The following is a 22,339-nucleotide window of genomic DNA, read 5'->3' as shown; positions in this document are numbered from 1 at the left end:
CTAGAGTTGTGCCTTGGCTGGTACAGGGGGCAGGCTGAACCTGAACCTCCATAGGCTGGCACCCACAAGAGGAAAGTCTGAGGGCCTCCTACAGGATATTTCTAAGGGTTTCATGACTAGACCATTGTACTTGATCCCTGACCTCAGGGAAAATCACACAGACATGTGGTCCAATTCCAGAGCACATGTTGCAGGACTGGGCCACCTCAAATGATGATCAATGTCAAAGAGCAGGAGCATATCCAGATGAATGTGAAAAGACAACCAGCTTATCTAAGCTAACAGAAGCCTTTGAGTGCCTCCTCAAAGGATGAAAAAAAGGCAAGTTGAACAACACTCCAGGCCAGGCTCCACAGCTAGCACCTAGATCTGTGTGCATACTGAGTGGGAAAAGAACAGCAACCAGGCCTTATAATTTTTCACCTCTAGTGCAATAAAGCCAAAAGCTTCTGAAAGCAATCAAGACCACTCAAGTAATACCCTCTGAGTATGCATTTTCCACATCAAGGCCTCAACGGTGACATCAAATGACCATCCTTCGGCACTGACGTAGCATGACAGCAAGGAATAGCATATTTTCTCCTCCCTCTCCCTCTCCACACCCTCCACCAACTCTCACACACACCCTCCACAGATACATGAGGGAAAACTAAAAAATTTGTCTCACCCACTTTTCATTGCCAACCTTCTCCATCATAATCAGAGCCCACATGGGTAATAAATACTGAAATAAAATTTTTATACTTGATCTTAGCCAAAAGGCCAAGAAGCAATAAAATGAACTTTAAAATTTTCCGAAAGCAGAAAGTGTGAACCCATTGAGTCAGAAGGACCATAACTTGAAATCATAGCCCTACAGGCAGTCTAGTTATTGGTAAAATTATCAGCTTAAAAAAAAAAACAGCTTAAGAGAATTTCTTGCCAGTGCTTTCCTCAAAGGGCAGCAATGGATGAAAGTATAAGTAATAAGCAATAAGCAAGGATTGTGGTGGACCCAGCATGCTGACTCAATTGGCTAATCCTCCCCTTGCAAGCACCCATGGAGGTGCCAGTTTGTGTCTTGGCTGCTCCATTTCCTATGCAGCTTCCTGCTTATTACCTGGGAAAATAAATGAATGGAGGATGGTCCAAAGCTTTGGAACCCTATAACCACATGGGAGACCTAGAGGAGGTTTTTGGCTCCTGGCTTCAGATCAGTTCAACTCTATCCATTGTGAACCAGCAGATGGAAGATCTTTCTGTCTAACTTTCCTTCTCTCTGCAAACCTGCCTTCCCAATAAAAACAAATAAATCTTTCAAATAAATCTTGGTGCTGACAGATACCTGGCATTGAGTCTTGGCTGTCAAACAGAGTAACTGCTCTGAGTGCCCATCGGCGGTTACTCTCTCCCATTTCAATAATCTATAGCCTCTCCCTCCTACCCCCTTCTCACACCCTGTTGTCCTTATGGGAGCCTTGTGGGCACTTATAAGCAATTGAGGTCTACACTGGTTTTCGGGTCTTACTCAAAGTTGGAAAGAAATGCTTTTTAGGTAATGCTTTCCGGGTCTTACTGAAAATTGGAAAGAAATGCTTTTTTTGGTAAGAGCCATATGTAGGCCTGTTGGAGTGCCCAACACAGATAAGCAAAAAACATGACACTTTGATGTTATAAAACTACATTTACAAATATGTTTTTCTCAGGCTGACTCTGGGGAGGGTATATTTCCCAACTGGTGGAATTGTGTATGATATTTTCAGTCCCTAGCATGAAGAGGAAATCCATTCTCATAAGTGGTATTACCCCAGTCATTAATGAGTTTGGCAAGTTGCCAAACTCAAGGTACCATGTATATACAATTTATTTCCTTTACAGAAAAAGAATGTGATCAAAAGTTACCAAATTTGGCTTCTCTCACACTAATAACAGCTGCTACTGGATAAGCCTAATGCAATATCAATGAGTATCTTTCAGTCAACTATGTCTCTCAGGATATCTTTTTTAAACTTTTTAGATTGTTTAATTTTAAGATTGGTTACACTGTTGAAAGGGATACATGCACGTGGCAAACTCCAATTAGTGTGTTGTCCAAATATGGAGGAATGTGGCTGGGCCCAATATTTCAGTTCTTTTTCTTTTACTCCCCTTCTCTGCTGGAGTGAAAGAAGAGGGAGCCACAGCTTGCTGTCAAACTACATCAGCACCTGGGAATTGGGGGACAGTTTTTGATGATGTCTTAGAGACCCCAATGTGGGGAAGAGTATCCTGAGGCTGTTGTTTCAGAGGTTTTGATACTTCTGAGATGTTGTTAGCTTTATTACCCCAGGATTGAGAAAATCTTTGCAAAGTCTGTTGACTGACCAAGTCCACCTCAGCGTGGATTTGTAGACTCAGACACTTGTTGCAAAACTTCACTAGGAGAGAGCTGTCCAACATGTTCTGCTTTCCATCCTCTGAAGAGTCACTCATTATCCCTGGTATCCTAGACGAGTTAACTGCCATGTGCCCCATGCGAATCTGAATATGTGTCCACTGCACGGGCATTGGCAACTCACTAGCCCCAGTCCACAAATGCACTCCATGGTTTATTACATCTCTTGTGATTTACTCTATGGCTGGAATTTGAGTTCAGTGATACATTTCAGGAGTCCCCAAAGAAACTGCTGGAGTGGCCTCAGACCTGACTCTTGTCTGTGGCATGTAATGCAGAGTCAGGTTTGGTCCATTATCCCAGCAGCAATACACATGGTGGATGTACCTGCCTGTTCAGTTTCATATCTCACCCCATCTCTCATTTGACTGATGTGTGCTGTGTCCAAGTCCAGCCCATCCCACCACAGGTCATCTTCACGCACACCAGTGGGTGCCACAGCATAGTTGTGATGACCCCAAATAATTCCCACTAAGACAAATCCCAGCCTTGGTTTGTGCATGTGCCAGCATGTGCTGTGACCTGCCTAGGCTGTCCCACATCACATCTGACTCGTGTGCAGAACTTACCCCACACTTGGCCCATACATATGCCTACAGGTGATGCCATTTCGAAGAGCCTGGCCTACCCTCAGCCCTGGTTCTCATGCTCATCAGTAGCTGCAGCTCAGCGAGGGAGTACACACAGTTCACCTACTATGCTGGATGCCAGCCACAGATCGTGAACTAGCCAGGGTTACGGTGGTCTAGCCTGACATGGCTTGTACTCAGTAATGAGACTTGCAGGCTGGTGCTACCAACTAGCCCAGCGGGCCTGCACATATTTTGGCTCTAATACCAGCAGTAGCAGCAGCCTAACCCAGCCTGATCCACTCCCAGACCCAGGGCAAATGCCAGTTGAGGGGTGCTGTAGCCCACAAACACTGTCGGCCCCCAGTACAGCTCTCACACTCACTAGTGGAAGCAGCAACCCAGAAGAGGAGTGCCCGAGGTAACATTTGCTAACAGGTGCCACATCCTGGCTCAACCCAACCCAACCCCACTTTCAATGCAACTCACAACAGCCATCATGCACACAAGAAGGTACCACAGCCTAGTCAGGGAACCCCAAATAACTTCGACCAGAACCACACCCAGCCCTGGCTCTTGCACTCACCAGCTGGAGCTATAGCCTACCATTGGAATTCCACAAATTCCACTGACAGGTCCATTCCCTGTTGTAGATCTTTATGTACTAGAGCATTCTGTGGCCCAGCCTGACATAGCCGGTCTTAATTTCTGGCACTCACCAGCATGTACAGTAGCCTAATTCAAACAACCCACACATTTCTGGCTCTTGCCAGTGGGTGCTACAGCCATCCAGGCATGGTCCACCTTTAGATCCAGCTCACTTGTGACCCAGTGGATGTGGTGTCCTAGCTTGACCCATCACACACCCTTTCTGGCTCTCATGAGCTCCAGCAGTTGCTAAGGTCTAGTCCAGTCTGGCTTCTTCCCAAGACCTGACCTACACACATATCAAGATCTACAGCCTCACCTGCCCTGGACAACCCCAACTGTGGACCTCATGCTCCCTAACAGAAAATGTGACCTACCAGGGAAGTCCTCAAAGTTTCCCTACCAGGCCTACTCTGAGATCCAGATCTTACCCTTGCCACTGGGTGCCTTGGCCCTGGTTGGCGTGATCTGCACTCATGTGTTGGCAAATGCTTCAGCCTGGCCTAGCTCGACCTCCTCCCAGCAGTGGCACCCATGTGTCTTGGTGAGTTGTGTAGTCTAGCCTGGCACAGACTATCACCACCCCCAGGGCTAATGCAAACCAGCAGCTGTTGCTGTCCCACCGAGGCAAGCCCACAACTCCCCTACAAAATCTGTCATACATCTGGTGCTCTCACGTTTTGATGGGAATTACAGCCCAAGCTGACATGGACCACCCCCTGCCTGACCACCACCCCCTGTGGCCTAGCCCAGCCAGGCATGCCCCCTGATCCCAGCATTCACATGTGCCAGCCGATGGTGAGCAGTGCTATTTAGGCCACCCAGGTCCCCATATGGGAAGGTGCCGTGTCCTGTCACAAACATTCCCTCTTGTTACCCGCTCTAAAACACCCAGCCTCAGTTCCCTCGTCTACGGTGAGTGCAATGGCCCAGTTCATGGAAGTCTCAAGAAACCACTACTTCCCTGTCAAGTAAGCCCTCAGCAACCCCTAATCCCACATGTCCCTAGCTCCCCTCTCCAGACAATCTACAGCCAACCCACTGTCCTGGGCACAAGGTGCCATATTCCAGTCCAGTCTCACTCATCTGCCACAAATTGTTTTATAAAGCAAACAGGGTAACTATGATGGCACACTGGTATAGTTGACAGGGACTTGACATTAATCAGGTCCAGCAGGTCTGAGGGCTATTGGCTGCTTTTCTCTCAGCAATGCAATACTTGCCTACGACAAGGCAATATATAACCTAACAAGGAATAAATAAAGAACTTCAATAGGACTATTAGACTTTAACTTTTGGATTCTAGTTTTAGAGTTATCAATTACTGAAAATCAGATCCTTATTTTTAGTCTGCCCCATTTCACTCTTGGAAATAAACATGAGCCAGGACAAATCCATGAAGATGAGAACCATTTGGATAAAATATATTAAAATTCAGACCTTATATAAGATAAAAAAGCCCATTTTTCATATTTATTTAACAGGTGCCTTAACTTGCAATGTTTTCTTTTGCATTTACTGAACTTTTTTTTTGTATCTCAGCACCTGTCAAAAGAAAAAATAGAAACAAGTACTATTTAAAAGCTTGTATAATGGAAAATGTAATTATTTCTTAGGCAATCAGAAGACAATGATGTATTAGAATGACATTTTAATAGTATTTACAAAACAAAGTATTTCTGAAATCCAGGTTGTGATGTGTTTATACAAATAGCTAATCTAAAAAGAAATAAGCACACTGTAAACAGTAGATCCACATTTTCCTAAAATATTCCTGTTTAAATAGAAAAAAAATTATCAGTGTAATGAACAAAGTATGTACAATTTTCTACTCAATTAACATACACATAAATAAGGTTTCCTCCTATTCTGAAAAAATCATGTTTTCAACAAAAATGTATCTATCTATCTATCTATATAGATAGATAGATAGATAGATAGATAGATACATTATATATATATATATATATATATATATATATATATATATATATATCTCATGGTGAGTTTTCATTCTGGGATGCTACTGCCACTAACAGTAGGTATTTCAAGGTGAGACTCTCTTTTGGGATCTGTCATGCCCTTGTATCTCTCCCCACGATGTCTTTCCAGGTACGGACCCCAGTTAGAAGCTGGTTTGCAACAGCTTATGATGCGCTGAAAAACAAAAGCAAAACAAAAAATATTGTCTTACAGCTTATGTAACATGATCTTCAAAGAGATATACTAAACAGGTCATGTGACTTGAAATGTTTAACAAAAATCATGCACGATTCATGGAACAGAGAAAGCAATAACCCAGCCAGGAAAAGTGTATCAAATGTAAAAGTTAATGTACTACCCATATAGGAAAATAAGCAAGCATGTAAACAATCTCAAATGAAGTCTGCGACCTTTAGAGTAACGGTGCTCACTGCAAAAACCTTTGCTGAATTCTCAGGCATTTCCAGCCTGACTTCAGGGTGAGGATGAGGATCCAGACCAGTGCATGGTGTGGAAGGTTGACAAATCAAAGCAAGGGAGCTCCAGAGTAAAGTGCTAATTTAGAACCATCCTCGTATGGGCTTGGGGAGTGATGCAAGCCTTTCTTTCTCCTGAGCATTTCTTATCACTGTCTGGTAACAAGTCTTAACCAATGCCATGCCCCTCAGGGCTCCAGTGAAGAGGGATCAATCAGTATACAGACTGTGTTCAAGAGAATGTATCGAGGGCTGACATTGTGACACAGCAAGTGAAGAAGCTGCCCATGGCACTGGCATCCCACATGGCGCTGACTCATGTCCCTGCTTCCCCAATTCCCATACAGTTTCCTGTTAAAGCTGGCCCTGTTAAATGATGGCCCAAGTCCTTGGGTCCCTGCACCCACAAGTTAGACTCAGATGAAGATCTTGGTTTGGGCTTGGCTTAACCTTGATCATTGTATCCCTCTGTTGAGTGAATTGGTGGATGGAAGATTCTCATTCTCTCTCTCTCACTGCTCTGCCTTCTAAATAAATATATACGTCTTACTTTAGAAAGATAACTCATCACAGTTAGTCTGACTGAACACATGATTTTTAAGAGAAAAATGTAAAAGATCATTTGCTATGAGACATCTTCAGCGCAAGCACAGACATCCTTGCTGCTAGCTGCTAATCACTGCAATAAGCCTGGGGAGACACCAAGAAGTCAAGGTCAGACCCCTCCCAAGGAGCTGAGCCTAATGCACCAACACATAGAAATGCATATGTTAGCATATAGAGTCATGCACTAACAGATGGTTGGATCATGCACAAATATAACCCAAGTGATTGTTTTATACCATACAGGTTACATAAAGTATTTAAAACTAATTTAATGTACTTACTTGAAAAATGTTCCCTTTAGCCTGACTTATTTTTATGACAGCCACAATTGGAATCCAAACAATGCAGAAAACAATCATACACCAGCCTAGAGCAACTCCCCAGTCAGGGTATGGAATTTGGCCATACTTGGGTCTGCGAAACTGCAGCAGAGACCAGATTAAAATTGCCTGTGTAATGAAATATGAATGCAATAAGTCAAGGGATCAGACTGTACTTGGAAGTTCAACAATTTCATTCCATTCCTTAGAATAAATTTATCACAAGCAAGTAAAATGTAAATACATTCAAGCAACTAAGATAATCAGAAACCATAATAAACCAATATGAAATGAAACAGTGAAATTACTTTCACTTACATTGAATAAAATCTTTCAGTTTCTCTCTCTTTATCTCCCCCCCTCTCTGTAATTCTGATTTTAAAATACACAAGTCAATCTCTAGTTTTGAAACAACTACACTTTAGTGGGAATGTTGTCCCAGTGGCTCAGCAACTATTCCTGTATTTATACTGTGTGGAGTACCTCTTCTGCTCCCTGAAAACAAACATGATTAACATTCATTCTTGGTACATGTTCACCATGGTACACTCTATTTCAGCCTTTTACTGGAAGCAGCACAAAGCAAAGAACAAAGTCCAACATGTGTTTATGTACAGCAGAGAAATATGAATATTAAAGACAGATTTACTTTAGGACAAGATTTAAATTATTTTTTTGAAAAATGACTGGCAATATTGAACCATCTTAGCTCAAAGACATCCCAGTGATTTATCAAGTTTGGCAATTCTTTGTTTCACTAAAATCAGTGAATAAACAATTGTCTGTAAGATCTTTATAAATATGGAAGCATAACTTCAAAATCAAATACAGTAATTCCATCAAGTATATTTAATTACAAAAATGTCAACGTGTTTCACAATTACCGCTATTTTACGTCACTAAAAGAGAATAGTGATGGATGATGCATTGTTTTTACACAACATATGTGGCAATCTGTGTTACTATCCAAGTGACAGCAACATTCAGGACAGCAATGGACTGAAACAGGGAGCCTGGAACTCCTTCCCTGTTTTTCAACATCAGTGCAAGACACAAGTAGTTAGGCCGTGTTCTGTACTTTTCCCAGTAAATTGGAATTAAGTTGTATCAGAAAAATAGCAGCTAGAACATGAACCAGCTCTCAAAAGAATTACAAGTGGTAGCAAATCACTTGCCAACAACTTAGACTCATTAATGGCATTATTTAAGGTATTGAGCTGTAGCATGGAGTGTTGAAATACTTTAACACATGACATCCACTTCCAAGCTACTCAGTCGTAAAAACTGATTTCATAGTATAAACCTGAATGAAGCTGTTAGCTCCTGACTTGTGATTGGCTAATCTCCAGTAATTGTAGTCATTTGGAGAGTAAACTATACAATTGAGATGACTTTCTTTTTCAATCTATCTTTCATTCTCTGTCTAACTCTGCCTTCCAAATAAACAAAGTAAACCTTCAAAAACTATACATAAATTACTACATAATATCAATTGAAATTCAGTATTTTTACTTACAATCAAAAGGATAGGCGTAGCAACAAACCAACAAGCTCTCCACCATAACCAGAATATCCACTTCTTTGTGCCAATCATCATTTCTATGTCTTTAATGAATCTGTTCCCTCCTAAAAAAAAACCCATAAAATATGCATTGAGCCCTTGCTTGTATTTTTCTTCAAAGTCACATGAACAATATTCTCTTCCTACCTAAGCATTTCTTAGCCTACAACAATGAGGCCCACAGGTGCTCCTCCACATAGATTTAACAATTATTATTACACAGTTATGCAAGTATATTGAAAAGCAATGATGCCACACTAGTTACATAAAACTCCATAATAAGCACACAATTTGTAATAACAATATCTATACTTATTGTTACCATAAATCCAGATGACTCCCACTGTTTCCAGTATGGCTGCAATCAAAATGCCCCATCCAGCACAGAAGTGGTCAATCAGAAGAACCCAGTAAATGCCAGCCTACAAAAAATGGTCAGTTACTTCAAAGTAGAATTTCATTATCTTTACAATTGATGCATCCAAGTTGAAAATCCATCAGTTTAATCTTCACATAGACTCTAATTTCTCTGCTGCTAAAATGTGAAAGTGAATGTTGCAAATGCAAACATAAATATGACTCCAAACATCACGAAATAATCCATTCATTCTGAGTCCCTAGCAGAAAACCCAAGCATTCAAATACTTGAGTGTCAAACTCCTATGCCACATCTGCATGCTCTGCAGTAGCTGCCAAGCAACTTGGAGTCTATGTCTACAAGCAATAAGCCTACTGGAATTGGCAGAACTGTGTGATACTGAGCCTCTAACTCGGCCAACCTTGGTCCAAGTTGAGCTTCAGACTGTCACTAAACATCTCTGCTTTCTTCATTTGGATTACAACATGCTTCAACTAATATTCTGGGTACAGGAAGAAGAGCTGCACCATACCTGAGTCACACACACGAGCCCAAGGAGAAACAAAATCAAGCAGCAACCCAAAGTTACAGGACCCCTCATTTTCTTCATCAGCTTGGGGAACAAATCCTGGATCGTGGTTGTAATAGTTTCTTCAGAAGGAAACAAAATGGTGTGTGATTAGTCAACTTATTTGCCAACTGAGTTAATCACAAAAGTCAACCTCTGTTCATTATATTGACAGTATGTATGTTGGGAAAGTACCCCTTTTTAAATTAGTAAAAAAAATTGTGAATTGATAAAAAGCGTTCCAAAATACTCTCCCACTGCGCTTCCCAGAGTATCAACATATTAGTCATGAACTGCACAGGGTATAAATCAAGAGAGCACTGAATAATAGTACTGATATAGACAGACTTCAATGTAAGAAATAAAAGTGTTCATTGAGGTCCCAATGTGATGGCTCACTTGATAAGACATGAATGCTGTGAAAAGTCACATATGGAATTTGAGTCCCAACGGCTCCACATCTAATTCACCTCCCTGCTAATGGCATGGAAAAGCAGCGCAAGATAGACCAAATCATTGGGTGTCAATGCCTCCGACATTGGTGACCTGGAAGATCCTGTATCCTGACTTCAGCATGGTCCAGCAATAGCACTTGCAGCCATTTGGGAAGTGAACCAGGAAGTAGAAGACCCATCTTCTCTCCATCTTTCTCTTTAACCCATCCTTTCAAATACATCAAATGTAAATCTCTCAAGATAAGATAAAATCTGAGCAGGGAAGGCATTGGGCCTACCAGTGAAGGCACCATTTTACAGGCTGTATTCCATTTTGGAGAACTTGTGATTGATCCCTAGCTAATGAGGTCAACTTCCTGCTAAGGAGAACTCTGGGAAGCAGCATTGATCACTCAAGTAACTGAGTTCCTTGTTACTCATGTGAGAGACTGGAATTGATCTCCTGATTCCTGGCTTCTGCCTGGACCATAGCAGGCATTTGGAGAGAGAACCTGTGGGGGGGAGTGCTTTGTCTCACATAAATGCACTTTGAATAATCTAACATTCAACTTAAAAAGCTGTTCAGAAAGGGCATTCTGAGAGTAACTGAAGGTGGAGCTGTTAGAAGTAAGAAATTGATTTCTTCAAGGAGATGAGGCATGAACAAAATACAAGAGGGATATGAAACACTGAAAACAATACTCACCAACAGAAGCAAATTGAGAATCAATACCCAAAGTTAAAAGCATGAAGAAAAATAATATGGACCAAAATGGGCCTCCTGGGAGCTGGGCTAGAGCTTCTGGATAAGCGATAAATGCCAAATCAAAACCTGGGAGAATAAATGTATTTTATTTAAGTTGTTAAGAAGAGCTACATTCTTGGGAAATAATCCAAATATTGGAGACAAAAGTCATTGTACTTTGGTACTGCAATTCTTGACATAAGTCCATTCTCAAGTAACTCAATTTCACTTTAAAAAGAGGTGTTTATGTGAAAAGAACCTTCTAGAGAGGGAAAGTGATGGTTACCTTGACTCTGTGAAGTGTCCTGTCAGCCAGTATATAATTCTCTGACACCAGTTGGTAATGCAACTGTAGATTACATCACATTGTTTTCTATTTGATGCTACTTTTAGAAATAGTCATTGTTTATTCAGCATGTAATTCATGTTTCTCAATTTCGTGTATTTTCAAGTTCTCTGTTTCCCAAACGACTCACATATGATTCATGAAAGTTAGCTTCTAGCCTGGGCTCTATCACTATGCAAACACAGGACATTTCTGTGCACCAATCCCTCCTCTCTCAATGAGGAGTTGCACACTATGTGATCTCCAAGGCCCCATCTAGCCCTGACACTCCACCTATTTGTATTTGCAGCCACAGATACTATAATAAAACTTTAACAAGCACCTCCTACTTGAAAGACCTCTAGGATTCTTTCCTGTGACCCTTTAGATAGATAAATAAGCACTCACAGTGAAAACATGTAAAGATAGGAAGTCCATTCATCAGATTTCTTTAGAAACAGAAACAGCTCTACATTTAAAGCCACTTGAATATCGTGGGTCTCTACAGCATACTTGTGCTCAAAAATGCTGACCCTGCACTATAATTTTATATAAACAAATTTGTATATACGCTGTCCCATGCCCTAGCAATGCACGGAAAGTGTTCCGCATGAAAGCTGAAACCTGTGATTATACAGGAAGTAGATCATCTAAAGGAATAAATCAAATCCAGAGAAACATCACCATGTTCTTTGAACCTGTTATTCTCTAGTGCATTCTTATTGACCCAGATGGCCTAAGAAGTTTTACATTACCATAGAGAAATTATACACGATGGAATGACAGAACGGGATAGTTTGCATCGGAAGTGTATTAATTTCGGTAGAATATGTAAGAGTGTCACAAGTGAGCTACATTGAATTAAACAAAATTGACAATAAGTACCTGATTTTACAACTTGAGAGACTTCCTTTCCAGATACATGAGCCATGTGTCCCAGGATAGAAAAAATAGCAAATCCAGCAAACACACTCGTGAGGCAGTTTGTCAAGCAAACTACAATGGCATCAGAGTAGCAGTTATTATGGAACTTATTGTAAGACGATAGAGCAACTAAGCCACCCCAAGCCACTGAAAGGGAATAGAATATCTGGGTAGCAGCATCTTTCCAAACCTGAAGGAGAAAATGGTTCATTATTTTTAAATGGTTCATTTTTATTTGTATAAAACATTGCACACATATGGATACATTTTAAAAGTAACAGTGAACACTCAATGAACACTACAAAGCCTAAGCAATAAAAAGTTACCAGCCTTTTCCCATTTCCTCCTTCCACTGGCAAATGCCACCCTGACTCTGTGTCTATCATTGCCTTCTCCTCTGTATGGTTAGCTTTTCATGTCTTTGAATTCGCACGAGAGTTCCATGAGACATGTGAACCTACACAACTTGCATTTTCTGATATTCAGCATACTTGGGCTTGCATTGTGGTGCAGTGTGTTAAGTCAGCACATGGAACTCCAGCCAATCTGAACCTGGCGTCTGATCCAGCTTCCCATTGATACATCGAGGAAGGCTACAGAAGGTGGCCCAGCTCCATGGCCAGTGCCATTTGTGGCAGATAAGATTAAGCCTGTCACAGATCTATTGTTGAAGAACAATAATTCATTCTCACTCTCTCTCTCTCTTTCCAAGGCAACGGAGGGGCCACCAGGAAGACCATGAGGTTCTCCCACATAATTGTAGAGAATTCCTTGGGCTATATCTGCCTCTGGCCCAGCACATTAGCAGGTAGCTGAATGGGAAGTGAGGAATCCAGGAATAGTAAGTGATGTTACTGTCACAGAATAACCCCACTGCAGCAGGACACCATTCCAAGTCAGATGCCCTAATTTAATCCCATCTTCTGGCTGTGAATTAACAATTTTTATTTTGTCAGTTACTAATGAACATAAATAACTCCTGACCTGTGTATTTCCCATATCTTTCATGGCAAGAAACATTTTATTTCTTACCAAAACTGGTAACACTTTTTGAAGAATTATGATGAAATCACTGTTTCCTCACACCACTTTTTATTGTCCAAAAACATTATCAACATGCATACTTTGAATAATTGTGTGGGTCAGTAAAACTGCAACTTGTGAATTAAGCATCAATAATCAATTCAGGCGATAGCAAAAAGCCCTCCAAACACTTTCTCCATGTGTGCAGACTCCAAGCTCATGTCTTCCACTTGTTAACACAGTATATTTTACAGTACTGGGAGACACTGTCGCCCCACTATGCTATGGGACACTACAGCTTATTATATCTAATTGTGATTTGATGTCTTATACCCAGCCTGCTCTACTGCTTTCCCCCCATGCATTCTTTATTTTGATTAGTGATTCTGCCAACTGGCATCATGCCTTCAATCAGCTCCGTACACCCTTCATCTAATCCCATTTCCCGCCATGGCCAGTGGAAGCAATGCAGTGTGAGAATCTCAAAAAAAAAAAAAAAAAAAAAAAAAAAAAAAAAAAAAAAAAAAAGAATTATACACTCTGTGTAAAACTACTGTGTTATGACACAAACAGGGACCAAAAGACTTTTGGTGTTTGAGCTTAAGGTTTGCCTCCTTAGGTGATCCAAGCCCACATGCTTACCTCAGCTTCTCTCAATTTGGTAAAATTCGACTGTGATCCAATATAGTATGAAATGCCTTTGGATGCACCCTCCAGGGTTGCTCCTCGTATCAGAAGGATGAGTAGGACCACATAAGGGAAAAGAGCTGTAAAATAAACCACCTGCCAAGAAAAGCAACCCAAAGTTACTGCCTTTCTTCAGGATCATGGTATATAAGTGTGCGTGAGTCAATTAGCCAGTGGACACTAGTGAGATGAAGTACTGGGGATTTTGTAAGGTCTCCAGGAAGCCCAATGATACCAATGCCAAAGGTGGCTTAGCTCCAATGCCTGCTCCAGCCACTTTCCAAGAGCCCTTTGCAAAGGCGCTGTGATGTATGAAGCCACATTTCCTACAGTTCCCATGCCAATAAGCAACGCATCCGCAGTGGTGACTTGGGAGCTGGATGGTGTGCTTTCAGGAACGTATATCCATAAACGTCTGAGGGAACAGTGCGCTCTCAGCATAGGCATGCACTCCAGTGAAAGGGAAAATGATTTCCAAGCAGCAGTATATGTTCAGCCCCCAGGAGAAAGAAATTCCTCTCATCTCATAGTAGGTGTCTCCCACTTTCAAGGAAATGTCAGTCAAGTAGTCAAAACCATAATCATTTACTTTTCCTCAAAATGTACAACTGCTCACACAGAAAACTGTATGTAGTTCTCAAAATTCCCATCATCTTATGTGAATGTTTAAACCACAAAACAAGAAAACGGGGAATAATGTTTTTTGTAATAGGCCTCTTCCCACACACAGAAGGTTCTAGGTCAGTTTTGGTTATCTCAGGTGAAGAGAATGATTACCTACAATCCATCTTCTCTCTCCACACAGCGAGTTCCTATACTGTCAGTCTACATAATAAGGACTTGACTTTCCTAACCAAGTACTGCAATATATTGATTTACAATCTATTGCAAGGACACCCTTCTACAGTGAGGCAGAAATTTGTGAAGTATATTCTCAAGCCTCAGAATGAGTGTTCTTCCAGCAAGAAGGGTACATGTTGACTAAGCACTGCTTTAATATTTCTTTCACACTTAACAATGGCTGTTGCTCTAGGCTTTTACCGAGCGCTAGAAAGCCTACTTTGAAAGCCTTTCCCACATCTGAATGTTCCCATCATGTGTCTGATAATGGCTGCCATGGAACTCCACTGATCTGGACAGCAGCTACTTGAGTGTTGCTTGTGATTCCCAAATTACCTTGCCAGAAGACTTGATTCCTTTGAATAGGGCTGCTCCAACTATGAGCCAAGCCAGAAGAAGACAAAGTGCTAAATACCACACAATGACTCCAGTCTCATCCATTCCGCTTGATCGTTGGAGCGCCACTTTACTGAAAACACACAAGACATTTAGGAATGCACAATTGCTCGTCTGAGAACACTCACATTGGAGATAGTATTTTCTCTCATCCAGGGGAACTTTCATAAATATTGCATCACATCGATATACCAATGCTCTTTTACTATTACAGCAAGGGGTAGCAGGCTGAAGGAATGACAAAGCCAGGCTCTGTGCTTCAGGGTTAATTGCACCCAATCCACACATCTATACCCTACACTCCAAGACTGACTTGGGGAAGTGCTTGGCCTGGCAGTTAGCATGCTCACTCACATTCCACAATGGAGTGCCTGGGCTCAGGGCCCATCTCTGGGTTCTGATGCCAGCTTCTTGCTAATGCAGGCCCTGGGTAACAACAGGTGATGACTGCTGCCCCCATGTGGGAGACTCAGAGTTCTTGGCTCCAGGCTTGGACCATCTGGAGAGTGAACTAGTGATTAGGAAACCTCCCTCTCTCTCTTCCTCTCACAGAAAATTTGAATGTCAACGATCTATGATTCTTCTTTCTGTCCTTTCCTCCTAATGTTTCAAACTGTTTTTATGTCATGCCTTCATTTTACTTCTTATGTTTTTCTCAAGTTAAAGTAATGGACATGATATTTAAATTATAATTAAATATTTCCTTAATGCCAACTTGAGGATATAAACAAATCCAAATGGTAGCATTATTAATGCTGTTTATATATCAATCTGTATGTATGAAAAATTAATTCTTGATCTGATATTTGGAAACATTTTAAGGTCTGAATTTTTAAAGAACAGTCGGAAAATATGGTCCACATACACACAGCAGTACTATTCAGTCATAAAAAAAAAAACCAGGTAAAATTTGTTCTGAGCAACACAGTTTTCAGGAATCCATTTATGCTAACTACAGTGTGACGTCAGCATCCCATCACAGAACACCGATTTTCAAATTTAAGCCCAAACTAATCTATGTCTGCTCCAGAGTTCTGTTAATGTGCCACAAAGCAGTGGATGATGGCCCAAATTATTGGGGTCACTGCAACCCACGTGAGAGACATGAATTGTGTTCCAGGCTGCTGCCTACAGCCTTGCTTAATCCCAGTCATTGCACCCATTTGGAGAGTGAGCTGGCATATAGACACTCTGCTCCCTGAAACTACTTTTAAGCTATAAATAAACCATGAAAAAGAAGAACAAAAAATAACTTTGAATGTCTTCATCAGAAAGAGATGACAATTGGTAGAGAAAAAAATTACTTTACCCTGATTGGACATGACACAAACCATACATGCACCAGAATGTGTATGTTATAAATGGGTAAAATTAATATTTGAGTGAAATTTTTTGAATTTTTATAAGATAGTCACATGTAAAACAGTAGGAATCATTCAATAGTATAAGCAAGACCTTTAAGTAAGGTTAGTGGTAGATCATTCTAAATAAACAGATATATGCATTTTTACCAGACAATGATAAATGTAAACAAAACAAAAAATGAGTTGCAAGTATAAAAATCTTTGATTAATAGAATTCCTCACCAAAATTGTTACTGCTAAAAATACTTATAATCTACAATGTGGATAATTTTAAACTTGTATGGCCAATAACCATTAAAGAAATCATATCTGACAGAGATGAATCTATTTAACAACGATTTCATAAACAGGAAAATATTTTCTATAACCTAACTTCATCTCACTTAGTAGAGAAGAAACATTTGAATCAAGTGAAGTATAATCTGATATGACTTTTCTCATTTATGTGAGTTAAGGAAAGAGCTGATCGTTACATTTTCTCAATTGGAAAAGCTTCCAAAAATGTGGGGAGGCAGAGACACAGAAGGAATGCTAAACAGAGAAGGAGAGGAGGATAGAGCTGCCACCTGCTGGCTCATTCCTCAGAGGCCCAGAGGTAAGACAGGGCCAGGATGGGGTAGTGAAGGAAGTCAAAAGGATCTCCATGGTAAGCAGCAGGAATCCAATGGGAGCCCTCCATGATGCTGTCAGGAACCAGAAGCAGGAATAAGATACAGGGACACAAAAACGGTTGTGTCACAACGTCACTGGGCTCAATGGCTACTCCCTAAGAGCCATTTAATAATATCTGCTTAAGAAATGAATACTTACGGGCCTGGCGGGTTGGCCTAGCAGCTAAAGTCCTCGCCTTGAACGTCCCGGGATCCCATATGGGCGCTGGTTCTAATCCCGGCAGCTCCACTTCCCATCCAGCTCCCTGCTTGTGGCCTGGGAAAGCAGTTGGGGACGGCCCAATGCATTGGGACCCTGCACCCGCCTGGGAGACCCAGAAGAGGTTCCTGGTTCCTGGCTTTGGATCAGCGTGCACTGGCCCATTGCGACTCACTTGGGGAGTGAATCATCGGTCGGAAGATTTTCCCCTATGTCTCTCCTCCTCTCTGTATATCTGACATTGTAATAAAAATAAATCTTTAAAAAAAAAAAAAGAAATGAATACTTACTCCCAATACTGTTCACTAGGAAGCTGCCCTGGCTGATAAATCTCACTCCCATTGATGCAGGTCAGATTGTTGAGGTTAATCCAGCTTTTATTCACTTGGATGCTCTCCCCTGTTCCAGTGCTGACATTACACTGGGTTACTAAAAAAACAAGAACAACACAAAAAATGAGAGACACAGACATGTACCTAGTTGTAAAAAGATGATATTTTAGCAGGGGAGGAGGAAAGTTGCAATGGTAAAAGGTTGAAATTTCACTCAAAAGTGTTACCAGCTGATAGTGGAGTAGCAATGTTCAAATGAAATAAGCCACACACATTCAGCATCTGAAATGCTCTCCACTACAATCTGGGATTGAGTAGGAAACTACCTGACCTTTTAAACTCTGACTGTCTTCATAGAAATACAGTGACCATAACAGGTGCAGACTAACCACTGTCCAAGCTGGAACTTAGTGGTCCAAGGAGCTTTAAGTACCGTGTCTTATTATCTAATCCAGATAGATGAACTGATACCCCTAACTGACTCAAAAACATTTCATCTTCATGACTTTATCCTCTGATGGGCACAGGTAATCATGATAGGCTGAGGTCACTGTGGTAGTTATGGTCCAAGGAACTGATGCTCCATCATCCCAAAGATGAGTCACATATGGCATGCACAACGCCCAGGGTCCCGAGACACACACACCTCTATACTGGAAAGCTGTTTTCTCCTATCTTTATTACTTTCTGATTTTCTTCCTTCTCCTCTGTCCACAGGGTATGTCTACAAAAGGATTCCTCTGCATGCTTCATCCTTCCTGATTGCCCTCAGAGAGTGCATGTTGTATTAAACAGTTTTCACATTTGTAAGTGCTAGATTCTGCTCTCAGCAGTGACCTACATACTGGTTAGGATTGGGCCTAAAGTGGTTACAAGTGATTAGAAAATGATCTAAGCCTTTAAATTATTCAGAAATACAGACAATTGATATGGAGTTGGTGGTATGTTCAAAAACACATCAATGAAATTACCTATCGGCGACCTGCTGCAGTTCTCATCCGACCAATACGAGCAATACTTCCATGGAAGTTCACTTTGAAAAGACGCAAACAAGTAGTAAAGACTATAGGCAATAATGACATTGTAATAGATTGTCACAAAAATGGATATCAGGACCATTGTAATTCCCACACCTGGAAAACAGAACAATTCGTAATCAACAGGCTTCAGTGAAATGTATTGTGCTAATTTAACTTTCTTTTTATAAAGCTACATCACAGTTTCCATGAAATCATCAGTTAAACAGCTTTTTGGTTGTTTAGAAAAATGTACTGAGGTCAAGTGAATGGGCCTGGGCTTGTGGTACATCAGCTAAAGCCACCATCTGAGGCACCATCATACCATAAGAGCACCAGGTCCAGTCTGGGTTGCTCTATTTTCCATCCAGCTCCCTGCTAATGCACCTGCAAAAGCAGTAAATGATGACCCAAGTGCTCAGGCCCCTGATACCCACATGGGAGACAGGCATGGAGTTCCTGACTCCTGCCTTCAGCCACGCTCACTGCTAACCAGCCTTTGCAAACATCTGGGCAGACCCTTACAAATACTTTCCAGCAGTTAGCACATACCAAAAGGATGTTTAATACACAGACAGAAAGCTTCATGTTCCCTATTGCGTGAGGAGTTTCCAGGAGAAAAATAATGACCTGCCCTTCAACCCTTCTAAATTCAGCCTTGCAAAGACATGCGAGGCACTAAACTAAAACAAAGACTGCATATTTAGCAGAAAAATGCTAGGCCCATGAAGTTAATGCATAACTGGACCATGTGACAAAAGTATTCAAAAGGTGAACTTAAGAAAATAATGCCATTTGTACTGTTCTCTCTAGTGTTCTTCCTAACCTCTCCCACCTCTACAGCACACAAAAATCAAATAAAAGTTAACATTTTATTTTACATTCAGCTGTGGCTAAGTGTACAGGAGAGCCACAAATGCATGATTCTTTGCCTTTACAAGTCTGGTTTAATTTTATGCATCAACAGGTAAAATTGTATTTATTTACTGAGGACAGTATCACATTTTGAAGTAAACATGCATTGTGGAATGGTGAAATCTAGTTCACTTACAAATTCCATTACCTCACATGGTTATCAGTTACATTGTCTTTACATCTGTCCCAAACTCAAAGTACTGTCAGTTTATGTACTAACTGGACTCACCATGCTACACTGTACAAGTCACCTCTTGAGCTTTTATTTCTCTTACTTCACACATTTCTCCTATCCAACCTTGGTCTGACATCTCCCTCACCCCTGCCAATAACCATTTGGAGCTACCATTATATTCTCTTCCTCAAGGAAACCAAACACACCCAAATTGTAAACACCATCCTTCCACGTCCTGCAGAAAGGTAAGTCCACAGAAACCAATAATCGTGATGAAGACAACTCATACAAACCTTGAAACAATGGAAGAATCCTCCAGACTGAAATTGGACCCAAGCTAGCAAACTGCCCCATTGAACACTCTAGGAAGAACAGTGGTAGACCAGCCAGTGCCAGCATAACTGTGTAAGGTATCAAGAAGGCACCTACAAAAGGCAGGAAAACACCATTACATCTTCAGATTTGGTGGCACCTTGACAATCACCGTGGTATTTTCAAGCATCCTGATGCAGTGGAGACAGGGAACACTGGGTTTGGGATCCAAACAAACTACATTCTGTGAGATTGTAGTTTGAATCTCTAAAACTTGGACTCTCATCCATGAAACCACCATGCTAGGATTAAGTAATGAGGATATGATCATTAGAAACACTAGCCCATACCAGGTAAGCTGGAGGTGTGAAATGACCACAGACTTTGCATCCAGACAGAGCGAAGCTAAAACCCTATTTCCATTATGTACAGTTATGGACCCAAGGCAACTTGCCTAACCTCTGACTGCTGGATTCCACATGAAAATCAACAACAATAGCAGCTCATCAGTTTGTGGTAGGGGTTCAAATACAGGGTCTATGTGAAAACACTTGGCTAAATGGCAGACTCTGGTGTTTCATGATAGGTTTACCTCCCACGGTTAAACAAATCGTTTCTACGGCTGGTGCCCTGGGCTATGAGGTTAAGCTACCATCTGCAGTGCAGCACCACACATGGGTGCTGGTTCCTGTCATGGCTGCTCCACTCCAATCTCACTCCTTGCTTATAACTTGCAAAACAGAGGTGGATGGCTCATGTCCTTGAGCATTCAATTGAGAGATACAAAGGAGGCTTCTTGTTCCTGACTTCTATGAGCTCATCTCCAGCCTTTGGGGCATTTGAGGAGCACGACACTGAAAGGCAGAGGATTAGCCTGTTGAGTCACTGCTCCAACCCAAATGAATATTTTTTAATTAAAAAAACGCACTTTTATCAACTGCATATCTAGGGATTTTGTGAAGTCACTTGATCTAGTGGTTCAGTTTCTAATATACACATTAACTTTTGACATTTTTCAGTAAAACCGCATTTTCTTATAACTTTATTCAACTATTAAAAGATCCTCTAAGGAAGCTATGGCACATCTCTCCTCCACGGGTTGCTTACTACTCAGTCATTAAAAGCATGAAATTGTACCATTTGCAAGAAAATGACCCATTATGTTCAGTGAAATATGCCAATCCAAAAAAGACAAATAACATGTTCTCTCTTATGTACGGCAAACTTCATGCAAAGTACAAGATCAACAGATATATAGGTAAACATGCTCGTGCCTACAGTCATCTAGAGGAATTGCGTAACAGAGACTATCTTGGTGCATGCATCTCTATTCTTGAATCAAAGATGGACTCCAAATAAAATTGTTACATATTTTTGACAATAGGATCCTGACTCTCTGCCACTGTCCATATCTACAATGGCAGGATCCACTTAAATAGCAGAATGATGTACTTATGACTTACTTTAATAGGACTACACGATTGTAGTAATATAGTGAACATCAGTGGGGGCGGATGACTGGGTAGACAAAAATGGGGTTCCCTGACCTATGGAATTGTATCATAAAATAATTTTTAAAATATATCATTTGAGAAAACAAGTATATATACTTTCATATATATATATATACACACACACACATCCTCAGAAGCATACAGCACCCCACTTAAAATTAGATGAAAAAGAATGGGGACGTACCTCCACCGTTGCTGTAAGTCAGATACGGGAATCTCCACACATTTCCCAGTCCCACTGCATATCCAATCAGAGACAGAAGATAGTCTGATTTTTTGGACCAGTTGCCACGTTCCTGATTCTCATCATTTTCATCAACATGGAAATTCTCAGTCGAAATTGTTATTCTCTAAAGAAGGAAAAGTATTGTTTGTCTTTTTGCTGTTACAGTCAGAGCACAACTGCATGAAACAAGTTACAAAAAGGTGAAGAGAGAAAAACTCTGAAACCCACACCAAGGAGAACTCTTCCCAAAGCCTGGGAGAACCCTGCTGATGTCATAACAGTTGTTGATAAAATTTGTCCCTTATAATTTAAAAAAGAGTTTTGCAGTTCACAAGGCCTTGCAGTTTGGCTTTTCCCTCTACCATATGGACATGACCTTGGGAGCAACACAGTCAAGGATTGAGTCCCCACACACTGGCTACCACACAGGAGCTGTTGTCCAGTTCCCCTATTCTCTGAGGACATCACAGGCACACTAGAAGACAGCTGAATAGAACTGTAGAGAACAAGGAGCAGCCACAGAAAATAAAAACCCAGCTCAGACCTCCCTCTTAAGTTTTCCCTCCCCAGGCCCTCCACTTCCCCACAGCTTGCGGATCCTTACCTCCTTTCTTCTGCACTTGAAGAAGCCTGGACACTTCAACTTTACCATGATTCACTCACTCTGGTCTTGCTCTACCTGGTCTCTTCTAACAGTCTGGCAGGGATGGACTTGGTGTGGGCTTACACTCCTCCACTG

The 22,339-nt window shown here is 41.2% G+C and overlaps 1 protein-coding gene across 1 annotated transcript; it reads right to left on the bottom strand.

Annotated features, from left to right (window-relative positions):
• Nucleotides 1–5,638: 5,638 nt before the first annotated feature.
• On the bottom strand, nucleotides 5,639–22,252 carry LOC131478501 (sodium- and chloride-dependent neutral and basic amino acid transporter B(0+)-like). Its single transcript, XM_058658442.1, has 14 exons — nucleotides 22,205–22,252; nucleotides 21,559–21,724; nucleotides 19,842–19,973; nucleotides 18,414–18,575; nucleotides 17,401–17,539; nucleotides 14,817–14,949; nucleotides 13,596–13,736; nucleotides 11,892–12,120; nucleotides 10,643–10,768; nucleotides 9,467–9,585; nucleotides 8,899–8,998; nucleotides 8,532–8,641; nucleotides 6,977–7,144; nucleotides 5,639–5,787 (listed from the first exon to the last, which is right to left on the bottom strand). The coding sequence occupies exons 1-14, from the start codon at nucleotides 22,250–22,252 to the stop codon at nucleotides 5,641–5,643; spliced, it is 1,920 nt and encodes a 639-aa protein (XP_058514425.1). The 3' UTR covers nucleotides 5,639–5,640.
• Between the last annotated feature and the right edge of the window lie 87 nt (nucleotides 22,253–22,339).

Source organism: Ochotona princeps, chromosome X (assembly GCF_030435755.1).
Source record: "Ochotona princeps isolate mOchPri1 chromosome X, mOchPri1.hap1, whole genome shotgun sequence".
Classification (NCBI taxonomy): domain Eukaryota; kingdom Metazoa; phylum Chordata; class Mammalia; order Lagomorpha; family Ochotonidae; genus Ochotona; species Ochotona princeps.
This window is presented reverse-complemented; position numbering and strand designations above follow the sequence as displayed.

What these genes read in the sequence shown, in the direction of transcription:
- LOC131478501 (XM_058658442.1), bottom strand. Translation starts at nt 22,252, where the DNA reads ATGGTAAAGTTGAAGTGTCCAGGCTTCTTCAAGTGCAGAAGAAAGGAG. An exon ending in TCAAGTGCAGAAGAAAGGAG is followed by an intron (nt 21,725 to 22,204) that starts GTAAGGATCCGC and finishes TTCCTTCTTTAG; the next exon opens with AGAATAACAATTTCGACTGA. An exon ending in CTAAAGGGAACATTTTTCAA is followed by an intron (nt 5,788 to 6,976) that starts GTAAGTACATTA and finishes TTTGTTTTTCAG; the next exon opens with CGCATCATAAGCTGTTGCAA.